The sequence below is a fragment of the Protopterus annectens genome, chromosome 12.part0, assembly GCF_019279795.1.
Source record: "Protopterus annectens isolate FY-2018-M chromosome 12.part0, PAN1.0, whole genome shotgun sequence".
NCBI lineage: Eukaryota > Metazoa > Chordata > Ceratodontiformes > Protopteridae > Protopterus > Protopterus annectens.
Window position 1 is genome coordinate 1,328,358,427 of NC_056746.1, and position 22,916 is coordinate 1,328,381,342.

The 22,916-nt window shown below is 42.7% G+C and overlaps 1 protein-coding gene across 1 annotated transcript in view; it reads left to right on the plus strand.

The window, feature by feature from the left end:
• ACTR5 (actin related protein 5) overlaps positions 1 to 22,916 on the plus strand; it is a 285,428-nt gene that overhangs the window by 231,548 nt on the left and 30,964 nt on the right. Inside the window, exon 9 of the mRNA XM_044090379.1 lies at positions 2,047 to 2,287. Coding sequence (XP_043946314.1) covers positions 2,047 to 2,256 — 210 coding nt within the window. The 3' untranslated portion in view covers positions 2,257 to 2,287. The remainder of the gene's footprint in view (positions 1 to 2,046; positions 2,288 to 22,916) is intronic.

A 22,916-nucleotide genomic window follows, 5' to 3' on the forward strand; every position in this document is an offset into this window, starting at 1 on the left:
TTTCCATAAGGACAAGGTTTCTCTTCGCACCAATGCTTCTTTTCTCCCAAAAGTAGCATCTGAGGCTAATATCAATCAAACTATCAATTTACCTGTTTTCTTTCCAAATTTTACAAACAAAATTGAATACAAGTTGCATTTGTTGGATGTTCATAGACAGTTATGGTTCTGTTTGCACAGGACCAAAACTTTTCATAAATCTCACCAGTTGTTTGTGTCCTTTTCTAAACCTTTTTTGGGTAAACCTATTTCCAAGCTGGCCATTGCCAGGTGGATCTCTCTATGTATCCTTGAGATCTACAAGGATAAAGGTTTGTCTCCTCCGGGTCATGTTAGAGCTCACTCGACAAAGTCCATGGCTACTTCTGTGGCTTTTTGGTCGATAGACGACATTTGTTCTGTGGCTACTTGGTCCTCATCTCATACCTTTTTCTCACTATAAATTGGATTTGATTTCTCGAAGGAGAGCATCCTTTGGTTCCGCAGTGCTCCGGAATATCCTTCCATGAGGGCATCCCAGGTGTTTAGTAGCTGGGGACTCTGTCCCACAGGTTGAAGATCAAATGAAGTAAACTAGTTCAGATAAAGAAGTTATGTACTCACCATAACGTTCCATCTGAGTAGTTCCACTTCATTTGTCTTCAACCATCCCTCCTGCCTTCCCCTGGCCTTAACATATGGACAGCGCTCATAGCTAGCATTTTGTGTATGTAAGGTGTTTTGGATCGGGTTGTTAGTGTAGAGTGCAGCAAACTCGATCTGAGAGTTGGAAGGTAGTGGTGGTGTATTATGGGTAGGGGAGGAGCTTGGAGCAGATGCTTGTGAAGTTGCCGGCTCAGATCCGTTACGCATCCGATACCCACAGGTTGAAGACAAATGAAATAGAACTACTCAGATGGAACATTATGGTGAGTACATAATTTCTTTTTTCTTCACAGCAAACAACACTGATTTCTGGGCAGATATGACAAATATGAAATACCTATAACATTAGACTTCCAGAAGTGTTTATTTGTGCTGTCCCTGTGTACAAATGAGACATTACATTTTTTTTTAGTTTCTTTAAAAAATGTAGTTAATTGGCTACTTGGAATAGAGGGATAAAACCCTGACTATGCCACAGACGATGAGGGTTTGATTAGCAGCTCAGGTGCCTCTAGGGGCTGACCATGGAGGATGGATGTGAGCAACTGCTGTCTGCTCATCTGTCACTGTGGAGAGGGAGAGGGTTCTGGCTCACAACATGGTAACAGCTTGCAGGAGTGGAGATGGAATCTTCTAAGCCCACATCATCCCAATGCTGGGGGGGGCACTCCCAGATGGAGAGGGCAGGCAGTCCCAGAAGACCAACAAGCTGGTGCTCTCCCTATCCCAGCTGATGGGTATTTTCAGGTAGGAATGAATGGTTCATAGTGCTCTAGCTTAGCCTGCGCATGCCCACCTCTCTTCTCCCTGGAGCAAGTCAGCCCATTGAGTACAGGTAGAGTTGTAAACAGGCCAAGTCCTGTAGGGAGCAAAAATGTTCTTGACCCATGCATACATATTTGTACATATGTCTTACATGATAAAGCTGTACATTTCAACAAAATGACCGGTCATCACAGGCAGTAATGAAATGGCATCTTCATAATTCCACCAAAGCCAAGCTCCTCCCTCTGCTCTCGTAATGCACATTACTTCCCCCTGTTCTCTAGATGTTGTTTGCCACTGATTCCATTGAAATGATCATCTTTGAGAGTGTTGTCTTAAAAATACAATGTGTATAATTAGACAGTGGTAGCCTGATTTTTTTTCCATTCTTGTTAGGTCTCCAAAAATCCCCTTATCTTTAATTCTTAATTAATTTTAAGAATTTATTTGTAGGGGTTTAAATCTATGTGCATTCGTGAAAGAATGTCTAAACAAATACATTGTATTGAGATTCTTTTGCTCACTGTATTAACTGTGTTCTGTCCCTTTCAAATTTATTTGCAATTGTCTGTGACTGCTACACTGACTGCCATCACCTGTGTTTAATTATTCTTTTTTTTTATAATAACTTTGCAGATCAAGATGGCTGCCATTCCTGCACTAGATGCCTGGTATGGTGCACGTGACTGGGCACTGGAATTCATGAACCAGGAAGAAGGCTGGATCACAAGACAAGATTACGAAGAAAAAGGAGGGGAATACCTGCGGGAGCACAAAGCCTCAAATGCCTCCTCTACAATAAGCATTTCCAAACAGGCCCCAAAGATAATTGAACCGACTGTGTAATACAGATGATTAGAGGTATCAGAATAATGCTGTAAGTATTTCTTTTTTTTACACTTGAAGGCTTTTGTATTGGAGCAAGGATATTAGTCATTGCAGAAGTAACTAGTGTGAAATTTCTATTGTTTTGGTAATAAAGCCGTTTGATACTCACCTATTTGTCGTTTCCCTTTTCCCTGTTGTCCAATGTTAGATACCCTTCTTTATCAATGGTATATTTTCAAAAGCTTTCTTTAGTGATAATCTCTGTTTGTTATCTTTGTTTTGAGACCTTCCATCCTCTCTTCCCTCCTGCTTTTTGGTAGGAAGTAGATTGGATCTGGATTGGGTTACTAGACCCATCTTTCCTCTAGTCTGCTCTTCCCAGGCTTTAGTCCAGGTCTCTGCTATGCTTGTGAGACATTTATGGATTATTTTTTCCCAATTAGGCTCATAGGTAAGTACTAGACTAATCAAACTGTTACAAGCCTAGCCAATAACCAGATGTCAGAATCAAACCATATACCTTCTATCTGTGGGGTAAAGACCTTAAGCCGAACCTTCACAACTATTTATAGTCTTTGAGAGGAACTTCAGTGATTGCTGTCCTGATATATATATCCACCCAGTAGTGTTCTGTTGAGGATTCCATCCTATAGCTGGAGGAATTCCTATCACATATTGAAGTTATGTACTTAGCATAACAATAAATGTGTAGGTCTGTGATCCATTTTTCCCCTACTTCCCCAACCTCCTCCTTCCTGCCTTAGGATATGTTTGTTTTTTTTAGTTCCATAATTTTCATGCTATATTTACCTTGGCTAGCAGAGATCTGGAGAGAAAGAGATTTTTTCCTCATACAGGATTGTGGGTAGTGGAAAGTAGTTTGGTGGCCTGGGAAAGTTGTAGCCGCTGAGCTACTACAGTCCTAAAATTCTCAAAGTGTGTAGCACATAACTGCAAGCTAAAGTTATTTTCATATATTGGTGTCGGGTTTTTCTGTCTATATGTATGTGCTGGAATGGATTTTTGAGTGAAAAATCCCAGTATTCAGTTGATTCTGGCAAATTTAACAGAAGTAATTATTTTATTTGGGCTGTATCCCCCCCACACACACACACACACACATACATACATGCACAAAATGCATTCACCCTCATGGCTAAGCCACTGGAACTGCAAGCAGAAGTGGAGAACTTTCACGCATTCCTATAAAACCATCACAGGAATTAGTGACAGTCAACAAAAAAAAAAAAAAAAACTTGTTTCAATACGTCTTCTTCAGTCAAGGGAGACATGTTGTAATGAAACTGTTTCCTACCTATTTGTCAGGTCTTAAAATTGGTTTATCATGGAATTTTTGTGCTCTTTTTTATTAGGTTGTGACTGTACCCCACATCTTCCATTCCAGAGACTTCACCACTGAAACTCTGTTGCTGCAATCTATCTGAGGGTCATTGGATGTTCTTCGTGTTTCACTGTTGCAGTCATCACCTGTGGGTTATCCCTGCTGTGGTAGCTCTCAGCCGGCCTGAATACCAAAGTCAATGTTGTTTTGCGTCGGCTGCCATCGCCTGTAGTCTGACATCAGGTCATCACTGCTATAAAGCAAGCCAGCCAACGTCATTACATCAGTCTTGCTTGCCATGGAGCCCATAGCAGAACCAGTTCGCACGAGTGCCAGTCGGTCAGTACCAGAAGTTGAATTTCAGCTGAAAACGTTTAAAGCTAAGTACCCTATTGGGATCCTTTTGTCTTGCACTAACCAATGTCCGAAAAAGTTAGCAATTGTCTTGCCTGTGGAAAGCAGATCCCACACCAAGACTTCCATTCTTACTGCATCACTTGCTTAGGCCCAAACCACGATGTCCCCCATTGTCAGTTCTGTGCCCTCTCTAATGTGAGAACCATTCACCGTGGAGCTCTTTTTGTAGACAGTTATTTTCATGATCTGTCTTCGCATTCCAATATGGTGTCCATCAGCCAACAATCTGTGGACATTCCTAAAAAACTTAAGAGATAAAGATTGAGACAGAGACCACACAAGGCTAAGCCTTCCGACGATGCTAGCACTAAACAGGTCATCAATTCTCCGGAATTCAGTGAAGCGCTTATCAGCCCCTGATGCCCGATTTGATATATACGCAGGCCTCTACCAAGACCCTTTCGGAGTCTGGTATGCCGCAGAAATCTTCATCTTCCGAGCCTTTGGTTGTCTCTGCTTCGGTTGGGTCTGGATCCGCGATGCAGGCACCGGCTTCTGAGGAGGCCTTTCACACTACCAAATCTAGACAAAAAAAACGTGTTCCCATCCGACTACCGTTTCTCTCAGACCAACGGATTCTCTCAGGCCTAGAAGCCAGGCCACTCCCAGGAAATCTGCTTCTAGCCACCATCTTGCTACTGCTCCACTACCCCAAGCACAAATGCTTAAAATGGCGGAGGATCTAATCTACCTTGCTGCAATCAACCCGATGGTCATTGGTTCTTAGTACTAAGGAGAGTTACTTGAACAAAGTGACCCCTTCAAAGCCAAAATATGACATTTCAGTAAAATGTCCAGAGCAGTGCAGTTATTTGAATAAATCATTAATACTTATAATGTTTTAAAACTAGTTATATGTTCAGAAATGGCAATAAAGAGAGTTTTGCAGTTAGGGAACTGTATTTAGGAAAGGCTGTATTCTCTAATGTAGTCCACTTATGTATTGGGATCTGGAGTAAGCAGTTTAACAACAAAAGTACTCCAGCTCTCTTTTGTTTACCTCAGGATTCTGATCTTTAAAGCTTAAATAATTAAACTGCAAGCAAATTTTAAACTTTTCCCTTTTATAAAAAGTTATGGTGGCAGTGAAAAAATGCAGTTATCTATTAACTTTGTAAAGGTTGCATTCAAATGACCATTAAAGTATGTAGCTTGGTGAGGGTCTGATATAAGAGCAGTGCTGCCATTTTATTTCATTATTCTTTTTCTGATGTGGCAGTTAAAAAGTGTTTTGTTGAGGTACCGTGGCAAATTGGTGAGTTCGTCACCAAGATCGTTCTGAAAGTGGATTATACCTTTGCCTTTCCTGTAAACTGTAGGTCATCATTACACCTTTACCAATTCATCTTGCTGTAGTTGAATGTGAAGTGCCTGTAGTTAATCCTTTTATATACTGTTTTAATAAGCATCATTTTGTGGCCAGTTGTAAATTAGTCTTATATAGTATAGTTTTGATCCCACCAATTATTGTGAAATGTTGTTCTTTCATTAATAGCAAAAATACATTCTCACTTTGACTTTTTTCCATTTCTGTCTTCAGACTGAATCACATCTCTTTTTTTCTGAAAAAATACTACTTTCTTACACTTTATTGCCTTGAGAGTTTCTGTCACACCCATACCCTGTCATTTCTTCCACATTTTATTTATCAGGTTCACTTTTAGTCCCTTACTCTCCATCTGTGGCTTGTGCTGCAGAGCAGACTTTCCGCCATTTTATGTATTACTTTCTCTGCCTTAAAGCTGTCTTTGTAAGCATCAGTAGAGATTCCAGAGCATTTACAGCAGGATTATGATGCATACTGAAATGGTACGCATGGCTGATGTCAGCCATTTGATGCATACGTTTCTGATTTTCATTTTTTATTCTAAAAATAAAGGTAACTGCTTACTTGGATTTTGCCTAGTGGATTGATTGCTTTAGACTTTTAGAGGGAGTGGTAGCTGCTACTGTACAGAAGTACCCCAACTGGCATAGTAACTGTGTTGTTGACCTAAATTCTTGTAGTGTGCAAGCACATTTTATTAAGAATGCATATTATTGTATAAGCTGGACGTGACATTCTTTCTTGTTTTGGTTTTTGCAGTACAGTGAAATTTATTGCATAAAGTAAGGCAGAGAGTGCTGTAGGTATTTCAGTATATCATGGAAGTAGCTAGTTAGGTAAAGGACAATGTGTACTTTCAGTACTGTAACTGGAAACGTTATACATCAGAATTTTGTTTTTAATTTGAATGCTGAATCATCACCAGTTGATAAATGTTCAAACTGTTAATGAGGAGGTGGTGACATTTGCTTTTGAAACTGGGAGGCACATTGTGAGCTCTCAAAAATGTCAGTCATCTTTCTAGTCTCTCATCTGGTCATTCTGCTGAGGGTTAACAAAGTAGGAAGTTCAGTGGGGTATCTAGATGTGCACAGGCAGTTAAGGTTCTACCTAGATAGGACCAAGAACTCTGGGAAGACAAAGCAGCTATTTGTTTCTGTCTCTGAAAAGAAAAAAAAAAGAGAACCTTTATCTAAACAAATCACCTCCAAATTGCACACCCATTTTGCATTCATTTGTGTTGCACAGATAATGGCAAACAGCTATTACTCACAGTACCAGGGCCCCAGCCACCACAGTGTTTTCTGTGCAAGGGATAAATACCCAGTCACTTCTAGAAACTTCCACCTAGATATCTGTCCACACCTTCACCAAGTACTCATTCGAGAGCAAGAGCAGGATTTGCCAGAGCTAGCTATTCTGTAAGACATCCTGAACAGTAGTCGCCTGTCTGAGCCCACCACCCGCATAGCATAAAGTTCTGGTTATCATCCCAGCAGTAAGGAGTACTGCAACAGTGACGTTATAAAGAACATAGTACAATTGTGTAGGTAGATAATTTGTTATGATAGTAGATGTTTGAGAAGATCATTGTTGTAGTACTATCTCTATCCCATCATCCCATCTATAGAGGACCCTGTACATTTCTTCTATATGGCTAGAATGGGGTCCCCATTTCATTTGCCTAACTTATCATTTTCCTTCTACCATCCCGTCCTTGTTTTAGCCTAAGTCTGACTATTTCATTGGAGGGATTGAGAGGAATACCTTACTGCAGCCTTGTTTTTACTTAGGTGTTTTTTTCTAACAGCCAGGTAATATTACTTGATAGTCCCAGATGGGTTTCTGTACAACTTCTTCCTTGACCTAGCTATACTTAGCTAGTACTGCTTATGGACAAGAAAGTTCTAAAATGTATTTATTTATTTTGCAGTTGTTTATCGGAGATGTCCAACTGAACCAGTGGCCCTTTTTTCAGTGGAAGCCCGGAGAGAAAAGCTGCATTACAAACACACATTAAAAACAATACAAGAAATCATTAACAATCAAGAGTACATAACTTTGGTAAATATAGATATTAAATAGTTTATACATACACAATAAAAACTGAGAGAGTAATATAAAGTGGAAAAAAAGAAAGCTAACAAATAAACTAGCATGAAATAGCTTGTGCCTTCATAGAGAAATGACTGATCAGTCATGATAAATATCATTGTTCTGATGGTAAATATTTATGAGATACGTGTATGGTATATGAACAAGAATACGGCTGATTGTTGCTATGCTCGTGTTTGTTGTTCTAAACAGTGATTGCTAAGGCACTATTGAGATGAAGTACAAGGAGGAGGGGAATAGTACGAAAATATAGGAAGCTTGAGATAGGTACAGTAGATAAAAACAGGAGTAGTAGTTTGCTTGAGATAGGTAGAGAGAAATCGGAATTCACTGAGAGAAGAAATAGTATAGATGTTAGAATTTAGTAAGAGAAGAGATATTTTGGTTGTAAGAACAAGGAAGGACAGAATGATCACCCTGGATTAGTGCAGGAGCAAAGCCAGTTTTTTGGTTAGGTGTTCCTTATGCAGCAGTTTAAATGTGGATGTGTTGCTAGAATTTAGTATTGTTGAGGCATGAAATTCCAGGACTTAGATATTTAGTGGGAGGATAGAGAGTTACCCTAACAATTATCCAGGACTTAGATATTTGTTGGGAGGATAGAGTTACCTTAACAATTATTAAATTTAGTTACTTTAAGTTGTAATTTGTTTGAGTAGGGCAGCACAAAGCTTTTGAGTACTGGACAGTTGTCTGGATAGAGGAAGATAGAATGAATAAAAGTCGGTTGAGGAATTAGAGATTAGGTAGTTCAATCCAGTTTAGTTTATGAAGTGCTGTGCAGTGATGTGATCTGTAAGGGACGTTAGTAGAGAATCTTGTGATTTTGTTATAGCAGGACTCCAGTTTATTTAAATCTGAGTTTCTGAGATTAGTGAATATTGGTGAGGCATATAGAAGGGTAGAGAATAGATGAGTCCTAGATATGGAATGTCTAGTGGCCTTGATTAGGTATGGCTTGACTCTGTATAGTGAGCCTAGCTTAATGTGGACTTTTTGATAGAGTAAGGTTGTTGTCAGTTGTGACTCCAGGAAGTTTGGTGTGCTGGACAGCTTCAGTTTTTAGTTTTATTGGCTGAGTAGATGGTGAAGGGGGAATGTTATCAGGAACTTTGCTAATAGTGAAGAGCATGAGCTTTGTTTTATTTGGATTGCGTATGAGTTGAGAGTCTGAGAAGTATTTTTCAATGTCTTGGAAAGATTGTTGGGTTGTTTGTAGGAGTTCTGGTAGGGAGGGAACTGAACATATGAAGGAGGAGTTGTCTGAGTATTGAACGATGGTTGCATGCTGGGTGGCTCTGCTGAACCTTTGATGAATATGGTGAAGAACAGTGGACCAAGAATTAAGCCTTGGGGTACTCCTACTGAGACCGATAATAGGGTGGAGAGTTCATTTTGCCACTTAACTGTCTGTTGGCGGTCAGTTAAGTAGCTGAGGTACGAGAAGAGGACTGCTGGGTTAGGTTTAAAGAAGCTGGCTCATTTAGTAGTTTTTAGTGGGATACCATATCAAAGACCTCAGACATATCAAGAAAGATAGACAAGATGAGCTGGTTGTCATTTCAAAGCTGGTTGATTCAGTTTGTAAAACTAACAACGGCAGTGGTTGTACTGTGTTTAGGTCTGAAGCCATGTTGATATGTGCATGCCTTTTTCAAGAATCTTGTTTGTGGGAGGAAAGAGAGCAATTGGCCTATTGTTTGAGAACTCAGTAGAGGAGCCGCCTTTGTGAAGAGGGGTAATATGAGAGACCTTCCAGAATTTGGGGGTGTCCTGTTAGCAATGGAATGGTTTATTAGGGGAGATATATAGGGTAGGAGATGGCATCTGCTGCTAGCTTTAGAAATTCACTGGGGAGTTGGACAGCTGCAAGGGTAGAGGACTTGAGTTTAGAAATATGTTTTTGGTGGTATTAGTTTGAACTGGTTTAATTGAAAAGGAATTGAAGGTTCTGTCTAATTCATTAGGAATAGATGGTGGTCTTGCTGTTGTGTTTTTACTAGGGAGAGTATAGAGTTGATACAGTGTGAATTAATTTATCTGTGGAATTTGTTGTGGTTGGAGCTGGCGTTAAGATCTGTCCAGGCTTTATTAGGCATTTGATAACTCCCCCAAATTTCTGGGGATTGTTTTGCTGTTTTTATTGCATTGTTGTATAGTATAGCTGGAGAGTATGTCCCTCTCTTACACTAGTATGCTTTGGTGTGCTGAAGAGCAGACATGCACAATGTATTGTGGGAAGGAATCTGAGCTCTTGAATGCTGGCGTCAGAGATGGGACACCTAGTAGTGAAGTCCGTCTAGTAAGGAATACTCCAGCTGAGATCTTTTTGAATAGCTAATATGATAAGTTACCTACACTGTACTTTCTCATTTCCTTAGTAATATTTATTTTTCGCAATTTATCTTTTACATTAAGCAAAACTGTTTTTGTATAGTGATAATATGTTAACACTTTTGTTATCAGATATGATTGGTAATAATAATGAAACATACAAAAACTTTTTTTCTTCAGAATAACAGTACGGCAGAGTAAAACAATATGAACAATAGCAGGAGAGGGTATATGAGTGCTGGAATATGACAGATTAGTGATAACAAAAAGTGAAAGCAAAATAAACATCATGAAAGTGTGAAGTTGTCAAAAGAAATGTATTTTATTCATCTGGAATGGCAGAAGTAGCACAGGGGAACAAGTAAAACAGTAAGGACAAGCAAATAGGTTCATAGGTTCATACTAGGCTATCTGCCCTAGGGCATTTATAAGCCTAGCCAGTGTGTGTGTGTGGCTTCCGCCACCCCTTGGAATGATAATACTGTGCCCATTTAGGGTTTAGTTTACTGTTCCTCTGTCTAGTAGTGACTCAGAGATGACCCCCGGGGTAAACCTACGATCTCCCATCCACTCGTCAAGATTTCTCTTGAAGAGAGTCAGTGAGGGGCTCTGCCTAACATGGAGTGGGATTCTGTTCCAGGGAGGGAGCCTCTGGGTTATGAATCTGTCCCTCCAGCATGTCCTATTTATTTCTGTGTTGAGGTTCAAGTCTCTCGCTCTCGTGCCTCTGGTGGATTTGGATTTTTTCAGGTGGAGCATGTCCATTAATTCCGGATTGGACATGGCCTTGTACGTCAGGCATAGAGCTCCTCTGAGTAGGTGGTATGCGACTGAATAGAGCTGGAGTTTCTTTAGTCTGGCAGCATATGACATATGTTTGAGACCCTTGATCATCTTGGTGAGGTACTTCTGGGGTCTTTCTAACTGCTGCAGGTGCCGGGTAAGGTACATACCAAATGAGGCATTGTACTCAATCATGGGCCTGATAAGGGAAGAGTATAGGGGCACAATGACCTCTCTTAATCTAGATGTGAATCCTTTCATGATAAGGTGGGCAATATAGAAGGTCCTCCTAACCACCTTGGCAATGTGGGTGTCAAATGAGAGGTCACTGTCAACTTGGGTCCCTAGGTCCCTGATTACTTCTTCCATAATTAATGGATTACCACCTATGTGGTAGTTTGTGGGTACTTTGTTTTTCCCAAAGGGTATGACTATACATTTTTTGGCGTTCAGTTTAAGGCCATGGCTCTGGCACCAGTTATCCGTTTCTGTGAGGCCTTTCTGAAGGATGCTAGTGTCCCCTGGGGTATCAATTATGGCGCCCAGCTTGCAGTCATCTGCGAACTTTGTCAGCTACAATCCTCCTATGTTTGCTTGTACTTCTGAAAAATAAATGCGGAACAAGAGGGGTCCCAGGACCGAGCCCTGTGGGACACCACTTGTGACTGGCTTAGAGTCTGACATGGCTCCAGCAATTCTGACCTTGTGGGTTCTGTCCTTTAGCCAGTTTGCAACCCATCTTATGACATATGGGTTTACATTTAAGCTGGTGAGCTTGTCTATGATGCCCGAGTGGGGTATTGTGTTGAAGGCTTTTGCAAGGTCAAGGTAGGCTGTGTGAACTGCCGTACCCTCATCAATGGCCTTAGTGACCGTTTCAAAAATGTCGACCAGGTTTAAAAGGCAGGATCTGCCCTTAACAAAGCCGAATTGGATAGGATCAAGTGTCTGTAGGTCCCCAATGTCTTTGTTTATGAGTTCCATAATGATCCTCTCCATAGCTTTGCAGACCAGGCTCATCAAGCTTATGGGGCGGTAATTTCCAGGGTCCATAGAAGCACCTCCTTTGTGGAGTGGAACCACTGTTGCTGTATGCTGTTCTTTGGGTACGTTTCCTGTAGTAAGACTAAGATTAAACAGCAGCCTTATGTGCGAGTTTAGTTCCTCTTGGAGCTCATGTAGCACGCAACCCGGGACACCGTCTGGTCCCATTGATGCTGTGTTTTTAGCTTTGGAGAGGGCAGCTCTCACCTGGACATCTGTGATGTCAGGGAGGCTACATTCAGCTGGGATAGATATTTCTCCTTTTGGGGGGGGGGGGGAGAAATTTGCACTGAACCTGTCAGCCAGTATGTTAGCAATATCTGTGGGTTCAGTGTATTTTTTGTCATTTTGAACTAACTCTGAGCATATCTGGGAGTTTCCACCCAGGTTTCTAACATAACTAAAGAAGGCCTTGTGATTATCTTTAGTGTCTTTTGTGATTTTTCTCTCAAAGTTGGCCTTGGATGATTTTATGAGTGATCGTAGTTTTTTGCTAGTACTGATCAGAGATGCCTTACCTTTTTGGGATTTTGCTCTGTCCTGTAGTAGCTTCCTCCTCCTGTTGTAAAGTTTGTTTATGGCTGGGGTCCACCAGACAGGACGCCTGCCTTTGGGGGAAAGGGTCTTGGTTTTATTTGGGATTGCATGATCCATGCATTCTTGAAGGTGTCCGTATAAGGCGTGTATAAAGGAAACAGCGGTGTGGGCTGTGGTTTCCACTGGCCCAGGGGCCTTGAAGGATACCACTTCAGTCTTAAGTGTGAAGTCAGCTTTTGAGAAGTTCCTCACTGTGGTCTTTTGTGCTGGGGGTGGGGGCGGGATGTGGATTTCCAGTGAGATTAGTTTATGGTCTGATCTCACCAGTGAGGGGTATACTTCCGGTGTGGAGCATTGTGTCCCCATGTTTGTGATGATCAGGTCTAGTATATTATCTCCTCTTGTGGGAGTGGCGACTAGTTGTTCCATCGCATTTGAGTTTATGAATTCTAGGAACCTTTGGGCTAGGGTGTTGGGGCATGAGTAATGCTCCCAGTCTATGTTTGGGTAGTTGAAGTCTCCCAATATGATGGTATTTGGAGAGACATTCATACTCTCCAGTGTCTTCAGGAAGGCTGAGTGGGGTTCCTGAGTTTGAGAGGGTGGTCTGTAGCATGCTACAAACTGTAGGTCAGTTTTGCCTACGGTTAGTTGCACATGGATGGTCTCCGATGCTTTGTGCGTTGCCACTAACCTAGAGGTGTGGGTGTCTTTGATGAATATGGACACTCCCCCTCCCTTTGTGGTTCGGTCCAAGTTATGGGGCCGAAAAGCATGATATGAGGTATAACCTGGTAGTGCTGGGGTGCTTTCAGGAGCCTTGAACCAGGTTTCAGTCACTGCACAGACATTGATGCTCTCCATACTGAGGAGGGCTTCGAGATCCTGCATCTTGAGGTTTAGACTTCTGGCATTGAGCAGCATTACCCTTAGTTTTTTTCAACTTGTGTTTTTTAGGGAGGTGGGTTTGTCTTTTGAGCCTTGCCTAAAAAAGGCACTATGGGGGTGGCAAGAGCCTTTGCCAATATCTGGAAGCCTAGGGGTGACAGGTGCAAGCCGTGCCTTGCAAAGCAGCGTGGCTTGTCAAGCATGTCATCCCAAGCAGACAGGCATTGGATCCCCCTAGAATGACACCAGTAATTGAGCCAATTATTAAAGCTGATCATTTTGTCTTTGTACTGTGGCATCATTCTTGGTGAGGGTAAGATGCTGCTCGGGGTCAGGGTCATACCGGCCTGGGCTACATAATCTGAGAGCTCCTCTATGTCTCTTTTCATGTAGTCCAGGGAGGTACATCTCAGGTCATTCACGCCTGCATGAACAGTGACTGAGTCATATTTGTATTTGCTTTGGAGTGACTTGAGTGCTTGTGTTATGTGGCGGATTCTAGCGCCCAACAGGCAGCTTACTGTAACCTTTTCCTTGTTCAGTCTGGTGAGCGGGACGTCAGTGTGTCTGACTATAGAGTCACCTATTACAAGTGTATCAGGCATGTTGTTTGGCCTTAAGGGCTGTGACTGTTTGGCACACTGACTTTGAGAAATATGTGTTGCATGTGCTATGTTTTGAGGTAGTGGTTTCTTGGATGTCTGCTTTGGAGGCCTCTACTGTTTTGGTAGATTTTTAATTAGAGCCTCCGAGTATGTCTTTGTGGGTTTATGTGTTTGGTTTGCAGTTTTGTTTGGTCTATGTGAGACTGGGTTTGTGGTGTGTGTGGTTACCTTCTCCTCCTGACTGGTCTTGCCAGTACTGAGTCGAGAGAGCTCAGCCTCCAGTTTGGCTATATAGTTGCATCTCTCACATATATTTGTATTTGTTGGTTGTATGTGTACATGAGGCAGTTGTAACATTGCCTCAAGATTCCCAGATTCACCAGCTGAACTGGAGAGGATGCCAGTAATTGACCTCTCGATATGCTAGAATAGTGTAAGGGATTGCTGAGTAACTGAGTCAGAAAGGACCTAAAGGGAAATGGGTACTCAAGGGGATTGTAGGTGGATGTAGTGCTTTCTTTTGTTTGAGTGCTTTACCTGTGTAAAAATGCTTTAAGAGCAAGTGCTGGGCATTTTAGATAGAGAATAGACTGATTTAATTGAAGGTAGAGTGGTTTTAAGGGAAAAACTGAAGAGCAGACTTGGCGGAGCCAGAAATAGTTTAAACTTGTTTAACCGGCGCTGCTCTATGCGCTGTCAGCATAAAAGCAGCATAGCGGATTTTTATACAGGGAACTTCAAAAGAGCTAGAAATGGTCCAAAATGACCAATTACTACTAGATTTTGTGCTGAGGTCACTCCTTCAGGAACAGATAGGCTGCTCAAGGCTCCCCACTCCCACTGGTGAGCAAAGAAACTTCCTTCTATCCAAGTAAGGCAATGGGCAACACAGGAACTATCCCAAACTCCATAATACAACAAAGCCTGTATAATGGACTATTCTAGTCAAGGAAAGGCGGGAAAACAAGGATATTTTTTTGTTTTTTTTTTTTTTGTAAGAAAGCTGCAGAAAAATGCAGGGAAACAGCAGTATATTAAATGCACAGGCTAGCGCACTTGAGTGGGCAGCCTTAACAGTAAAATTAAACAAACAAACTTTAAGTGCAGGTAATAAAACGCTAAATACAGATAAAATAGCAGTTAAAACTTCGTTTACAGCAAGCAAAGAAGGTCGCACAGGTAGAAACAGCAAAAATATACCTAAATCTGGAAAGTAGTCGCTTTTTTCAGTTCTCTGCTGCTAGCACCACTCTGCAGGACCACGAGGAGCTGTCGCTGAGTAGTATAGTCGAAAAAAAAACCGCTCAGAGGCGGATTTTTATACAGGGAACTTCAAAAGAGCTAGAAATGGTCCAAAACGACCAATTACTACTAGATCTTGTGCTGAGGTCACTCCTTCAGGGACAGATAGCCTGCTCAAGGCTCCCCACTCCCACTGGTGAAAAAAGAAACTTCCTTCTATCCAAGTAAGGCAATGGGCAACATAGGAACTATCCCAAAGTCCAGAATACAGCAAAACCTGTATAATGGACTATTCTAGTCAAGGAAAGGCGGGAAAACAAGGATATTTTTATTTTTTTTTTTGTAAGAAAGCTACAGAAAAATGCAGGGAAACAGCAGTATATTAAATGCACAGGCTAGCGCACTTGAGTGGGCAGCCTTAACAGTAAAATTAAACAAACAAACTTTAAGTGCAGGTAATAAAACGCTAAATACAGATAAAATAGCAGTTAAAACTTCGTTTACAGCAAGCAAAGAAGGTCGCACAGGTAGAAACAGCACAAATATACTTAAATCTGGAAAGTAGTCGCTTTTTTCAGTTCTCTGCTGCTAGCACCACTCTGCAGGACCACAAGGAGCTGTCGCTGAGTAGTATATAAATAAGGTTGATGGAACAAGCATCATTAAACCCTGGATAGTGAGTAGAATCTAACCTCACTTCCCATTTAAGTTCACAGTTATCCATAGGTTCATAGGTTAGTACTAAGCTAACTGCCCTTGAGAGCCATTTTAAGCCTAGCCAATTATCCCTTGTGAGACTCAAACCCTGAACCTTGTGCTTGCAAGGCAAACACCTTAACCATTAGACCATCCTCCCAACCCCTTAGGCCATCCGAGGCATAAAAAATAAAAAAGTAGGTAAACAGGGCAGGGTATGGAAAATTATTCAGACCACTGAATAGTGCTTAACCCCAGTCATCCTGATTGTTAAGCTACTTTGGACATTGCTGTTGTTACACCATGATGCCACATTTGTTAAATTATGACCACGAAGCAGCTGCATTTGTCTGTAATCTGTTTAGAAGAATATATGAAAGGAATGGTGGCATGAAGAACCACTTTATGTCAGGAAAATATTGAGCTACAAAGGGAGCTTTAATGTGTCTTATAATAAAGGGAGACACAATACTGCTGTTTGTACAGGCCTTACTTCAGTATGGAAGCAGAAGGTACCCAAGGATGTGACGAACTCTTCCATTACTGTGAGAGCTAAAAGGAAATTGCTGATGCTACGTGAGGCTTTTCATCTAGACATGGCCTGGAATATACCAGTGGCTTACCCAGCTCAGGACAGTGAGCTTACCATGTCTTGTTATAGTATTAAGCTTGTATCAGTTTGCTGTTACTTTTATGTACGAGTCATGTAACTTTTTGTTTACAGTTGTTTTTTTGTTTTTTTTTATATACAGAAAAACATAATTTTATATATTCCACCCACACACATAGTGTATATACCCCCCACCACACACACACACGCACACACTAAGGGATGTCAGCCTGCCCAATGCTTCTGGGAAGGAGGGCTAGGCTTTAAAAAGCTGTTTAGGGTCATTAGCTTAGTATTCTGCTATGATTCTGTGGTTATGCGTATGTCTGTTATTTTGTATGGAAGCTATTTGACTTGGGGCATGCTGCTGCTGCTATATGAGTTATTGACGTATTGATATTGTTTGACAAAAGCAGCAAATTATTAAACACTATAAAACTTTAATAAATGTACTGTTAGCTGTCTTGGATTACACTCTGTAACAAACAACTTGTGACCCAACTCTGCTTGTATTATGCTTCAAAAGTTCAGGCCTTTTCTGCTTATTTTTTATTTTACATTTGTTTACCAGAGTAAAGCAATGACCGATATAGAACAATTTCAGGCTCAACCCAGGTTGCATATAACATACAAGCAGCAGATATATACAGTAACAGTCAGTGAGAAATGTACAAAAAGTTGAATGGCAAACATTTTAGTAGTTACAGTAACAAGTTTGAATATAATACTGAAATTAATAGGAGAGTACTTCAGAAATATAAAGCAGTCCCATATTCTCTAAAGATTAATCTTATGTGATCCTTGTCATGTGTATGAATGTTACTAGGTAGTTTTTCTTACTTCCCTTCAGATGTTTTCTTTTTGTTCAGGACAAGATGTTCCCCCTGTAACTTCAGACATATTCATAAACTCGCAGTCTTTTGGTTAGCAGTCATTTTACACAACAAATTAAAAATTATATGGGGTGGCACAGTGGTGCAGCAGGTAGTGTTGTACCCTCACAGCAAAAGGCTCCCCAGTTTGGTTCTCAGCTAGGTTGCCTTCTGTGCCGAGTCTGCATGTCCTCCCAGTGTTCGTGTGGGTTTCCTCCGTGTGCTGCGGTTTCCTCCCACATTCCAAACACATGCAGTAGGTGAATTGGCCATAATGGTCAGTCTGCATGAGAGTGTATGGTGTGGAAGAACTACTGAGGTAGAGCTAGCCACCTGGTGGTATAAACCTTGGCTCTAGATGATTGTCACTGTTGAAGTAACACCCTAACCCCATGTGCAAAAATGGGAAAAAGGAGTTGTGGATGGATGGTTGGATGGATATACAAAAATTAAATCAAATTAATGACAATGACAAAAAAGTATTGGCAGATGAAAAAACTTATTTAATAGCACCTATCTCCTCTGTTGCAACTGACCTTCAAGAGGTGTAACACCCCAAAAAAGTAAGTTTATATATTAAAATCAATTAACAAATAACATCATTAACTCCAACTAATGGTTAACAGTTGAATTTGCAACCATAGAAACAGTTTATTATTTTCTAAACTAATCTCTTCCAGTTCAAGTCAGTGTTAAGACCATTTAGTTTTAAAATATTACATTTCGTAATTAGCTGTGCCTTCTTCCTTTCCAAGATATTTGTTCTAAATCTGTTTATTCAGGATAAAAAAAAAAAGAACCAGTTGTGATACAGTAACAATCAGTCATCATTCCAGAACGTCATAACTATTGAACAATGTACTACAACCTCATTAGGGACAAAATGCCATTTCAGTGCAATTGCTGAACAAAAGTACTCCAGTACTCATCCCTTCTGTGCATGTCAGTCTTCCCTTGCAACCATTTGATTAGTCTGTAGTATAGTCTATGAAACACAGAAAAGTCCATTCCCGATACATCCTTCCAACGGATGACTAAACAGGATAGCAATGTAGAGATAATCGTATAAATCCATAGGTAATCTGTAAAGTCTATCCTTGTATTTATGGTGGTAATACTAAGTAGCCAAAAATTAACATCCATCCTTTCGGGAAGTTTCATTCGTATTGCCCAAACTATCCCATCCATAACCCAGTGCCGTACTTGTTTTACACATTGTCAGTGCCAGGTTAGGGGCGGATAATTAGCTCCCTGTGCATTACAGCCCCAGCAGTAATTTTCCTTGGCCTAGTTCTTAAGTAAAATCTCAGGTGGAAGGTGCCATTAATACAGTAGTTTAACAAAGGTAAATTGTGATAAAACTAGCCACTGTTTATTATGAACAATTTTAAACCAGAACTCCCACTCATCTTGTGAAAGAGGGTGATCTAGCATTTTATTCCAACTATTCCATAATGGGTTTGTCAGTGTATTAGAGTTTTCCCACATGATTTGATAAAATCATCTTAATTTCAGCCTACCCTTTGGGTTTTGGCCTACATCCTCAAACTCTAGCCTTTTAAACCCCTCTTTTCCTTACATTCCAAAGAAGATACCAGGACAACCTAATCCTCTTCCTTCATAGAAAATACTTCATGTTATGTAGTCCAATCTCGCCTACATTCTTACCCGTGGGTTCGGAGCTGAATGTCGGCTCCGACTCAGCCATACTTTAGCTCAAAGTCTTTCAATTGGCTGGGCTAAGATGGTATCCCATGCTGCACTGCTCCCTATCCCCAGATCTCGTTTGCCGCTCGTGTAGCTCGGACGTGGTCTCGCTCTTGGCTGTGGCCAAGTATTCTTTTCATCTTTATAGCGGAGAAGTTTTTGAAAAAAAAAAAAAGCTATTTTCATAGCTGTTTGTGTGTTATCTTTGAGTGTGTTTGTAGAAAAGTAGATTTTTTTTCCTTCTCTTAGCGTGTTTCTTGTCGTATCCCACTAGCTGTTTCCAACGGGCTAGGCCCGTTTCAGTTAGAGGACCTAGTCTGTCCCCTCGCTTACCTTTGTGTGCTAACTTACCTTCCCTTGGGCTAAGACCGTTTAATTTAGAGGAACTAGTCCTACCTCTTGTCCTTGTGTTCTAGGACCGCTTAAGTTAGAGGTCTTTTTGGTGTACTGTCTGTTTGTTCTGTTCCCGCGCTTGTGGCTGATTGACCGTTGGTCTGGTTATTGGGTTAGTGACTCAGTTTTTGTAGTGACTATGTCTAAAGATACTAAGGAGCATAAGCCCTCAGGCTTTAAGACGTGCACGAAGTGCAGTTATAAGATGTCTATCACTGATGGACACTCTGTGTGTACTCTCTGGGAGCGATTCACCTCCAGGAATCGTGCACTTTTTGTCATGCTTTTAGCCCGCGTTTCTTCAGGAAAGGAAGAACAAACTGATTTTGAAAGGACTTCTGAAACCCTCCTTTGAGGAGAGTTTGGAGACAGCTTCCAGCTTTATGTCTTCTCCATCTAAAGCTTAAACGTCTAAGGCTAAAAAGTGATCCCCGGCTCCATCAGTATCCTCGGAGCCACCAGAGAAAACAGCTAAATCTTCAATGACATCCTCGGCTCCATTGTCCTCAGGGCCGCAGGAAGTGTCTGTTGCTATGGAACCTACTTCGGCTCCTATTCTCTCGGAGGCTGTTCAGAGCCGGTCGCCTAGCATTAGGCCAGTATCTCCTCCTCGCAGGTCTCCTTCAGAGAGGAGGTCTCGTTCTCCTTCCCTATCCTCTAAATCCCCCAGGACCTTATCAGATGTGGATGTCGATAGAGTGGTGCAGAGACTTTTCCAGTCACCGTTACTGGCTAAATTGTTTTCGGCTCCGACCCAGTCGGCTCCGGAGCCGGTCCCTCTACCTGCGTCGATACCTCCGAGCGCATCTCAGCTTTCGGAGCTGGAGTGCTCGGCTCCGTTTGATGTCCCTAGGTCGGTTCCGACAGCCCCTCCTGGCTTATCGGTTCCGATGTCAGCTCCGACTCTGTCGGCGCCGTCCACGGGGTTCAGGACTCAGGATTCCTCGGTCGGACCAGAGGGGGAAGCTTCGGGACACCTCTCGTCTCCTAGTCACCCTCTCAGTGCTTCGGCGCAGGGAATCCTGACTCCTGTCTTGGCTTCGGACCTGGTCCCTTCTAATCCGTCTTCCATGGCTGGTTGATCTTCGGACCCGGGGGGACCAGCTTTCGAGGCCATGCGAAGCGCGCTGGCCAGGTCATCAGCGGCATCATACAGTTCGGTCACACTGTCCTCTACAGCACCGGTGCTGGTCTCTGATCGCCCTCTTATCTCTTGACAGTGGAGCCCCAAGGCCTCTGGGTACCCCCACTAGTGGTCCCCATATTTCTGAGGGCCCCTCAGATTTTGTGCCTAAAGAGCCACCCAGAAAGAGAACGTGCAAGAGGAAGCACATAGATTCCCAAGATGAGTCTCACACGTCAGACACCGACCTCGAGGAATCTGAGGGGTCCCCTAAGTCATCCTCTGAGGATGTTTCTGTCTCTGACATCCTAGAGATTTTGAAGCAAAGAGGTGACTGGCCATCCAAAGCCCCCTTCGAAAAGGAGTCGGTGTTCCTGAAGGCCTTTGGTGCTCAGCCCTCCGCCTCCTGGGTGTCTTCACCCTTCGAGCTTCTGGATCTGGTTTGTCGAAGGGTGTGGGAAACCCCTGATTCTGTGGAACCAGTCCCCAGGAGACCCAATAAATTTTTGTCTGCCCCTTCTGGTAAGGAATTTCTATCCAAGGGAGTCCCTGTGGATGCCATGGTGGTGGCAGTGGCCACCAAGAAGGAATTGGCTGAGACTTCTTCCACAGTCCATCCCCCTAACAAGGAGTCTAGGACCATGGACTGGTACAGGAAGCGTATGTTTTCTTCAGCGGCCTTTACTTTGCGGTCACTGAATTACTTATCACACTTTACATGGCTCCAGAGAGATCTTCTAAAGGAGCTTGGAGATACTCTAAGGGGTAACGTTTCTGAGGCGGAGGCTCAGAAAGTCAACACTCCGATGTCTATCCTCAATTCTATTGCGAACTCCTCCATGAGGCTGATCTCATATGCAACAGAGGGAGCGAGTAGGGCACAAGTTCAGGAGTCGCTCTTAGGAGACATGCCTGGATGCGCCTTTGTCATTTCACGGAGGCCTTCAAGTCTACATTCAACAACGCCCCATTTGATGTTTCCTCTTTGTTCGGAACCAAAGTGAAAGACACTCTCACTAGATGCGAGCAAGAGGGAAAAACTCTGTCTGCCGTAGGAGTCAGTTTTCCCTTCCCTTCCCTCTAGGCCTTATCCCAAGGCCCAGAGGAGTGGGAAAATGTGGTTCAAGAAATCACAGAGGTTTTTTCCCGATGCACAAAGTGAGTCCCCCACCAGAGGCAGGGGAGGGAGTGGTTATTCAGGTAGCCACCGCCCTAGGGGCAGAGGAGGCCCTCGTAACTTGGGAGACCGCGATTCCTTTTGTGGTTCTCCCTACCACTGCTCCTGATGGGAGGCCAGACTGTGCGTTTCCGGAGCCAGTTGGGGGTCGCATCTCACTATACCCGGAGGCCTGGCAAGGTATCACCCAGGACCAATGGGTTCTACGAATAATTTCCGGAGGATATATCATTCCCTTCTTGTCAACTCCCCCTCCAATCAAAAAAATCCCGGATGTTCCACCCAGTCAAAGGGATTCTGCAGCTTCAGAGGTTCAAAGCTGCTAGAAAAAGGAACCATCCAATATGTCCCCTCAGACCAAATCAGATTAGGGACTTACTCCAGATTCTTTTTGGTGCCGAAAAGGACAGGGGACCTGAGACCCATTTTGGATCTCAGCAGATTGAACACCCATGTGAAAAAGTCCAAGTTCCGAATGTTCACTTTACAATCTATTCTCCCAGTGTTAGGAAAAGAAGTGTGGATGTGCTCCATCGACCTCAAGGATGCTTACTACCACATAAATATGGACAGGGCATCCAGACGTCACCTACACTTCTGGCTGGGAGCCAGTCACTTTCAGTTTCGAGCCCTGCCCTTTGGTCTCACCACAGCCCCCAGGGTGTTTACCAAATGCATGGCAGTGGTGACAGCTCACTTGAGACATCAGGGATTCCAAGTGTTTCCATACCTGGATGACTGGCTCCTTACTGCCACCACCAGGCATCTGCTACTTCAGACCAGAGATGCCACTATCAACCTGTGTCAACAGCTGGGCATCACCTTGAACTGGAAAAAATCTGCCTTGTTGCCCTCGCAGCATGTCACCTTTATAGGCGCCGAATTAGACACTGTGCTCATGTGGGCGTTTTTACCACAGGAAAGAATCAGAGTTTTACAACAACAGATTTGCACCTTGCTCCCTCTGAGGAGAGTGAAGGCGAGATTGGTCCTCCAATTGTTGGGGACGATGGCTGCTATGATTATGTTAGTTCCCCTGGCAAGGTTACATACGAGGCTCCTTCAGTGGCTACTCTTCGCCCAGTGGTCTCTTCAACGTCTTCCACTTTCTCACCCTATTCTGCTCACAGACAGGTGCAGACAGGATCTCAGTTGGTGGCTTCACACCGACAACCTCAATGCAGGAAAACCCTTAGTTCCTTTGCCTCCGGTTGCCACAGTGACCACGGATGCCTCCCAGATGGGGGGGGGGGGGTGGCATTATCTAGGCAGGACAGTCAAAGGCACGTGGCAAGAGCACGAGATGCATCTGCATATCAATGTCCTGGAGATGAGAGCAGTGCTATTAGCGTTGCAAGCACTTCAGAGCTTTCTTCCTCTTGGGACTATTGCAATCCACTCAGACAATATGTCGGTGGTATGGTATCTGAACAAACAGGGAGGAACCAAGTCGTATCCCCTTTGCA